General features: G+C 58.3%; 1 protein-coding gene and 1 long non-coding RNA gene across 2 annotated transcripts; both read left to right on the top strand.

Moving 5' to 3' along the window:
- Positions 1-2,903: 2,903 nt before the first annotated feature.
- On the top strand, positions 2,904-3,608 carry CCDC92B (coiled-coil domain containing 92B; the record flags this gene model as incomplete). The annotated part of the gene is made up of 1 exon (XM_031657216.1): positions 2,904-3,608. A coding segment is annotated over one exon (705 nt), but the record flags the coding sequence as incomplete, so codon positions are not given.
- A 1,157-nt stretch (positions 3,609-4,765) lies between these two features.
- LOC103878594 lies at positions 4,766-7,213 on the top strand. Its single transcript, XR_638823.3, has 2 exons — positions 4,766-5,335; positions 5,781-7,213. It is a non-coding gene; the product is annotated as an uncharacterized LOC103878594 (long non-coding RNA).
- The last annotated feature ends 1,284 nt before the right edge of the window (positions 7,214-8,497 follow it).

Here is an 8,497-nt window from a genome sequence, read left to right as displayed (position 1 = left end):
TTGGAAATTTAGGTGTTTAACAGACACCATTGCAATAATTGAAACGCTTTCGCGTTTTTCGTGCGCCACTCAGCAGTAGCACAATCATAGCGTCCTGCAGCTTGCTCCTGGGCTCAGAGATCCTCCTGCCCCTCCAGCCCTCCTGTAAGGTCACTGGGATGAGTGTGCTAACCTACTGGGCTTAAGAACTTTCTTTGTGTGTGTTTTTTGAGGCGGGTCTCGCTCCTGTCGCCCGGCTGGGAGTGCAGTGGCGGGTGATCTCAGCTCGCTACGGCCTCCACCTGCAGGGGTCAAACCAATTCTCCTAGTTCAGCCTCCCAAAGTAGCTGGGATTATAGGCATGCCTTTGCCATACCAACTAATTTTGTATTTTAGTAGAGCGGGTTTCGCTTCAGCTAACAGCCAGGCTGGTCTCGAACTCCTGACCCTCGTGATCCACCACCTTAATGACCTCACAGAGTGCTGGGATTACGGGCATGAGCCACTGTACCCGGCCCTCTTTGTCCTCTTATCACTTGGTGATTTTCATCTTTTCAGGGTTACTTTTTGCCACTTTCGGCTGCCTATGTCCCTACACTCACCTGGGCCAAGTCCTAGGATATGGTCCTGCTGAGATAGAGCTTCCAGGAGGCAGGGGTTCTCAACTCCAGCTGCACCACGAGAACCACCCGAGGAGGGAAGATTTGGTAACACCAGTTCCCAGGTCCAACTCCAGGGATGATGGTTCAATTATTGGTCTTGTGGTACTTGGAAGCAGCATTTTTTTTTTTTTTTTTTTTTGAGACTGGAGTCTGGCTCTTAAGCCCAGGCTGGAGTGCAGTGGCGGGATCTGGCTGCTCTGGCTCGCCTCCCGAGTTCACAGCCATTCTCCCTGCCTCAGCCTCCCGGAGTAGCTGGGACCACGAAGCGCCCGCCACCTCGCCCGGCTGAAGTTTTTTGTACATTTTTTGGTAGAGGCGGGGTTTCACCGTGTTAGCCAGGATGGTCTCGATCTCCTGACCTTGTGATCCGCCCATCTCAGCCTCCAAAAGTGCTGGGATTACAGGCTTGAGCCGCAGCCGGCCAGAAGCAGCATTTTTAAAGCTCTCTGGGTGGACAATATCTCAACCTGCAGTGGCAAAGGCCAACAATAAACAAGTAAACAAAATGACAAACATGTGGCCAGGCAGGGTGACTCAAACCTATAATCCCAACACTTTACGTGAGGCTAGAGCGGAGGACTGCCTGAACCCAGGAGTTAGAGACCAACCCAGGCAACATGGCAAACCCTCATCTCTACAAAAAAGTGCATACCAGTCCCAGCTCCTGGGAGTGAGGTGGGAGAATTACTTGAGCCAGTGATAGAGGCTGCAGTGAGCTATGCCACTGCCCACCAGCCTGGCAACAGAGGGAGACTTTGTCTCAAAAAAAAAAAAAAAGCCGGGCATGGTGGCTCCGCATGTAATCCCAGCACTTTTTTTTTTTTTTTTTTTTTTTTTTTTTTTTTTTTGAGGCGGGGTCTTGCTCTGTCCCAGGCTGGAGTGCAGTGGCTGGCAGTCTCGGCCACTGCAAGCTCCGCCTCCCGGGTTCAAGCCATTCTCCTGCCTCGGTCCTCCCGAGTAGCTGGGACTACAGGCGCCGCCACCTCGCCGGCTAGTTTTTGTGTTTTAGTAGAGCCGAGGTTTCACCCGTGTTAGCCAGGATGGTCTCGATCTCTGACCTTGTGATCCAGCCACGCCTCGGCCTCCCAAAGTGCTGGGATTACAGGCTTGAGCCACGGCCCGGCCAATCCCAGCACTTTGAAGGCTCCAGCTGGGTCAGGAGTTGGAGACCAGCCAGGCCAATATGATGAAACCCTGAAACCCTGTCTCTAAAAATAAAAAAATAAATTAGCCAGGTGTGGTGGCAGGTGCCTGTAGTCCCAGCTACTCAGAAGGCTGAGGCAGGAGAATCACTTAAACCTAGGAGGCAGAGCTGCAGTGAGCCGAGATCACGCCACTGCACTCCAGCCTGGGCAAGAGTGACTCCGTCTCAGAAAAAAAAAAAAGACATGTGAGAAATGCCCTATGGAGGAAACAAGGACACTGACTCCCTTCCTGTGCACACTCGCAGCTCTTTCCGTCTCTTGCTCTCTGGGCTTTTACACAAGCTGCTCCCTCCGTCTGCAGCATCCTTCTCTCCTGTCTTCACAACTTAACTGTTTATCCTTCGGATCTTAGCTCAAGTCTCTTCTGCTGGGAAGATTTCCCTGATTAGGTCACATTCTCCAGTTACAGTCACAGCATTGACTCTCCACATCACATTTGCAACCTCACACTTATTTGTGATTATTTATTATGTCTCTCCCACTATGCAGTAAGCTTCACGGAGACCGTTTTATTATGAGCCCTATCTCCAATACCTAACACAGTGCACCAAGTCAGGGCTCCACAAATTATCTGTGGAATGAATAAAGGGCCAGGGATGGGTTTGCACTTAAGCTGAAACCTGAAGAATTAGAGGCGAGGCCAAACAGAGTGTAGAACAGGTAGGAGGGCAGAACAAGGCAGGCCACTGAGCCGACGCGTGGGGAAGGAGGGGGAGCGCGGTAGGATGTGTAGGTGGGGACATGGGGAGGAGTGGGGCTTCCATTTGGTTTTTTCTTTGCTTATTGAGACGGAATCTCGCTTTGTCACCCAGGCTGGAGTGCAGTGGCGCAATCTCAGCTCACTGCAACCTCCGCCTCCAGGGTTCAAGCGAGTCTCCTGTCTCAGCCTCCCGAGTAGCTGGGATTACAGGCGCCCACCACCACCATGCCCGGCTAATTTTTGTATTTTTAGTACAGACGGGGTTTCACCATGTTGGCCAGGCTGGTCTCGAACTCCTGACCTCAAGTGACCCGCTCACCTCGAACTCCCAAAGTGCTGGCATTGCAGAAGTGAGCCCCTGCGCCCGGCCTGGGGGGTTTGTTACTCGGAGGGCTGAGCCGTGCAGGTTCTGTTCCAAGCCAGGTGGAGAACGTCACCTCTGGCCTCTGCTCCGTTCCAGAGGCGGCGTCACGGGAGCTGGAGAGCAAGTGCCGCGCGCTAGAGTCGCAGCTGGAGGCGCGGGCCGCGGCCAACGCGGAGCTGCGGCGGGAGGTGGCACAGCGCGAGGCTCTGGTGTCCGCGCTGCGCTGCAGCCTGCGCACCGAGGAGCGCCGCTTCCTGGAGGAGCTGCGCCGCCGCAGCCACCGCGCCACCGTGCTGGGCACCGAGCTGCAGAAGCACACCGAGGCGGCCGCCTACCTCTCCTGCCAGCTGCACGCGGCGCGCCAGAGACTGCAGGCCCCGCGTCCGGGCCCCGGCGCCGCAGCCGAGCCCCGGCTACGCCGCCGCGCACCGCGGGCCCGCCGCCCACCTGCTGCCCACGAGGCCGCCGCCAAGGGCCCCGGCCGGGACTGGGCCGCCTGGGACCGCGGGGCCGGCGCCCTGGACGACACCGACCCGATGCCCGACCCCGCGCTCTTCCTCCGCAGCGCACGGAGGCCGCTGCGGCCCAGCGTCCGCAGCCCGCGCCAGCCGCCTCCGCAGGAGCCCCCGGACCGGGCCGGCCCGCAGCCCGCGCCCAGCCCGCCCTGCCCGCCCAGCGCGCCCGGGGACCCGGAGTAGGCGCGGGGCTGGCCTGGGTGACGCGGGGCGGACGGGGAGGGCCAGCCAGGGACGCAGCTCGGGCCCCGCAGACAGGTCCAGGGGGCGGAGGACAGCCGCCCCTCCTCCAGGAAGCGGGGCGAAGCGACCCCGGCTTCCCCCAAACCCCCGAACCGCCAGCCTTTTGTACTTCCCGACGTTTCCAAAGCTTCGAGCCTTCTCCTCGCGCGAGAGCTCCTCCGTGGGGCCGAGCGGGGCACCTTCTCTACCGAGAGGACTCGCAGTCCCGATCCTGGCCTGGTCCCACCTGCCAGCGAGACAGGAGGGACGGGGGCCACGCCCTGCCCCGGGAAAGCCGACAATCCTTGGTGGGGTGGGGAGGGCTGGGCTGGCCTACGGAAAGGTGCGCAGAGTGGCATTGACGCCCCAGGCCCCCCAGCTCCCCCCGCCTCCCCCACCCCCAGGCCGACGCCCTTCCCACCAAGCCTTCCTCTCCAGGAGAGGCCCGGGCTAGGGGCTGGTCCTTCTACCCCCACCCCGACCCTGCCGATAGGTCCTTGCAGGTGAGCACGGAACACTTTAGAAGACATGTCCTCCCAGAGCCCCTGGTGGGAAAAGTGCGCCTGATGGAAGCGTAACTTCTGGAAGGTAGCATCCATGGGCCCTGGGAGAGGATTACAGAACCGCCTGGGTGGCCGGACTTGGTCTAGAGCCGTCTCCAGCTCAGCTCTTCCCGAGTCCGCCACCCCCCTGGGGACGCGGGGACTGGGAGCTGTGCTGGGGAAGGGAGATGACAGGCCTGCTGGCAGCCAGGCTTCCCGAAGGCAGGAGCTGTCTTCCCCCGCAGGAGGTAGCCCCAGGGGTTTTCCTAGTCCTGTTTATTGGTGCTAATTTTGCTCGGCTTCCTAATCAGCTGGCTGCATCCAGAGACAAGAAGAGGGCCTTGGCGGGGCGCGGTGGCTCACGCCTGTAATCCCGGCACTTTGGGATACCGAGGTGGGCGGATCACCTGAGGTCAGGAGTTCGAGACCAGCCTGGCCAACATGGTGAAACCCCGTCTCTACTAAAAAAATACAAATATTAGCCGGGCGCGGTGGTGTGCGCCTGTAATCCCAGCTACTCGGGAGGCTGAGGCAGGAGAATCGCTTGAACCTGGGAGGCGGAGTTTGCAGTGAGCCGAGATCGCGGCACTGCACTCCACCTGGGCAACAAGAGCAAAACTCCGTCTCAAAAAGGAAAGAAAGGAGGAGGGCCTGGCTTCTTGGAAGCAGCAGCTACTGATGGGAGTTTGGGTTTGCTGGGGGGATGGTGGGAGCCCAGGTTAGTCCCCATCCTGGCCCCCTCCACAGATGCCCCTGAGCCTGTCAGAATCTGGCAGTGGCGGGCTGCTCAGTTCCCTGCTGTCTAGCCTGGGGAATGGCGATGTGGAAAGGGGAAAGCCCCACCTCCTAACACCCCGTCTCCTAAGCTCCCCTGACACCACCAAAGGCAGGAAGGACAGTTTCAGTGCAGCTTCTTGCCCCTACCCCCAGCCCAGCCTAGAAGGAAACACAAACCCCTCCAGCCCATGCCATCCCTCCTGTGTGGGTCCTGCATCAAGTCCTAAGTGCCTGTGAGGTCTTCCAGGGGCTTCGAGGGGAGGACGTGGGGCAGGGAGAGTCCTTTACCTCCCTCACAGACACCCCTTTCCTGACAGGTCCTGACCCTGGCTGAGGCCACACATTCTGTGTCACGCAGGGGTCTGGGAGGTGAGCAGAGTTAAGCTCTAGGGGTGACAAGCTCTTCTCCCATCACAGCCCCATGAAGAGGGGGGAGTCCCCGATCACATCCCCTTTCCCTCCGTTTGTTAGAGGGAGCAGGAAATTGGCAAGAAGTAGAGACCAGTGAGCGAGCACACTCAGGGCCAAGCAATGTGGGCTCTCCCAGCTGACCCCACCGGGGACTGCCCAGACCACTGAGCAATAACCACGCCTGGTCTGGGGTGTCCAGCTCCTGGGATTCAGATGGCTGAGGTTGGGGCACCCTTGGGACAGTGCTCTCTAGTCTAGCTTGGGTCAAGAAGGTGGCCTGGGGTCCTTGCTCTGCCTGCCCCCACCTCTACCCTCTGCTAGTCCTGCAGTTGCGCCTGTGCCATCTCTGCCCCACCTCAAGTGTGTGTAACTCACTGCACCCCTATTCTGTCCTCCCTTTCAGAACCTGTCTGTGTGTGAGGGCCTCAGTCCTCTCTCGGAGGTGCCCAGAGGACCGTGGGAAGGAGGGATAAGTCTCTTTCCAGAGGAGCCCACACAGACCCTCACCTCCCACAACCACACTTTTGGGGTGAACAGGGTGACTTTGTTAAGTCAATTGTTCTGCAGAGATGGTGAAGTACTTTATCTGCCCACCCACCCACTAAAAGCCATAGCTCCATCTGCCTGTCCTCCCCCAGCTCTATAGCAATAGCCCCCTTCCCCGTTCCCTCCTGGGCATCCAGGGTGTCCAGCTGGGGGCCCCCACCGCACTCTGGCCCCAGGGATCTTCCAGTGGCCTACCTGCCTCTCCCGAAGTGACTCCATCAGCGCCACTCAACTCCCGTCCCTCTTCCAGCAACCACTGGAAGGTGCTTGGAGATCCCCTAGATGAAAGGTTCTGGGTGCTGGGGCAGCTGACTCACTGACTCAGCTGAGGTGCCGGAGGTGCCTGGGAAAGGAAATAAGGCAAGCTGAGGGAGCACCTGTGGCAGACACATGGTTCCAATTTCACAGAAATTCCCCTCCTCGCCCTCCTGCAAATAATGGAGACTTCCCTCCACCCACCTGCACAGGAGCTTCTGTGCAGCAGAATGAGACTGGGAGCTGGAGTCAGTGGTCTGCTCTTGGCCTCAGGGGCCCAACACTCCTCAGCTTCAGGGCCCTGGAGAGGCCCCACCCTCCCTGGGTCTGGCTTGAGAGCCCACCTGGCCAAAGGGAAGCCTCCTACCCCCATGCACTGCCCGCCCCTGGAATGCCTTGGTGACTAAGAAGGGAAAGGATTGTATTTCTCTCTCCTCTGCTGCACGAATTCCCATTGAGAGAGAGAGAGAGAGAGAGAGTTGAAGAGGACACTCAGGGTCCCTAGGTGGAGCTCCTGCCACACCTCACGTGTGGACAGCTCCAGGACAGACAGCTGCAGGCAGGGACCTCCCCCTGCTCTGGAAATCAGCCAGGGAGCACTGGGCAGTGCAGTTTGAGGCTCTATACCCCTGGCCCCCACAGCCCAGCCACAGCACCCTCTAGCTTGGGGGACTAGTCCGGGGTCAAAATGGGGTAGCCCTTCCCCATATAAGCAGTAGGATGGCGTTCTCCCTGGTGGAGAGAGGAAGGAGGCCTAGAGGGTGTGGGGCAGCTTCTTCTCAGCGTGGGGAGCCAGGGGTCTCCAAGCACCTTCTCCTGGACATGCCAGCCTTGAATGGGGGGCGCGCAGGGCTTCAGACCCACCTGGCAGGAGCCCTGTGGACAGGGCAGAGGAACCCTGCTCCAAATTCTCTGTTGGCTGCGCTTTCGAATCCAATGCTTTTCAGAGTGTATTCACTCACCCACAGAAATAGAGCCCTGTGCTTTAGGGGTGACTGTCATATGCCTTATTCTTAATAAAATCTCTGAAAAACATGTGAGTCCAAAAATCTCTTACATTGGGCACTCGGCCCCACCGCACCTCGGTTCTTGCAGGTGTGGGAAGAGCATGTGGAGGAGCCGGGAGGTGGTTCAGAGTCAGCCAGTGGGTACGATGAGACCAGGAGCTGAGACTCTGGGGTACCCTCAGTAGATAAGCCTCAGATGGGCCGGGCACGGTGGCTCACGCCTGCCATCCCAGCACTTTGGGAGGCCAAGGTGGGCAGGTTGCTTGAGGTCAGGAGTTCAAGGCCAGCCTAGCCAACATAGTGAAACCCCGTCTCTACTAAAAATACAAAATTTAGCCAGGTGTGGTGGCACGTGCCTGTAATCCCAGCTACTCAGGAGGCTGAGGCAGGAGAATCCCTTGAACCTGGGAGGCGGAGGATCCAGTGAGCCGAGATCACGCCAATGTATTCCAGCCTGGGTGACAGAGTGAGACGATCCCCAAAAGAAAGCTATTCCGGCCGGGCACAGTGGCTCATGCCTATAATCCCAGCACTCTGGGAGGCGAGGCGGGTGGATCACGAGGTCAGGAGATCAAGACCATCCTGGCTAAACCCCGTTTCTACTAAAAAATACAAAAAATTAGCCAGGCGTGGTGGCGGGTGCCTGTAGTCCCAGCTACTCGGGAGGCTGAGGCAGGAGAATGGCGTGAACCCGGGAGGCGGAGCTTGCAGTGAGCCGGGATGGCACCACTGCACTCCAGCCTGGGCAACAGAGCGAGACTCCATCTCAAAAAAAAAAAAAAAAAAAAGCTGTTCTTCAGATCAAGTATAAGGCACCCATCTGAGGTGTCCTCACCCTCAGCTGAGCCCTGCCCCTCTCTCCATCCCACCCCAATCCAAAGGAACAAACAGAATCTTAGATCACAGGCTCCTGACTAGAGTGGAGAGGAGAAGACTGGAAGGGCCCAGTGCCTGGAATTGCCCCACTATCCTTTCCCAGAAGGAATCCTGGGTTCCGGCATCTTTGGCCACGCTGGTGCCCTGCCCCCCACCTGATCCACCTGCCAGACGCCTGGCATCCCAGCAGGAACCCTATTCTTATCCTCCACTAATGAAGGTTATCCTGGGACTGCAGCTTTAGGAGCTCAGCGCAGCCAGCACCCATGAGAACTCAAGCCGGTACATTTTCAGTGCAGGTCTACGTTAGGGATGACTCAGAGAAAAAGGCAGCAGCTCTCTGTTCTAAGGACGCAGGGGAACAAAACCAAAACCAAAACCAAAAAAAATGGCTTTGCTTGCAACCCTCCTGATAACAGGACCCACCTCTTCCTTC

Source organism: Papio anubis, chromosome 17 (genome assembly GCF_008728515.1).
Source record: "Papio anubis isolate 15944 chromosome 17, Panubis1.0, whole genome shotgun sequence".
Taxonomy (NCBI): Eukaryota; Metazoa; Chordata; class Mammalia; order Primates; family Cercopithecidae; genus Papio; species Papio anubis.
The sequence above is the reverse complement of the archived record's forward strand: the minus strand, read 5'-3'. Positions and strand labels throughout refer to the sequence as shown.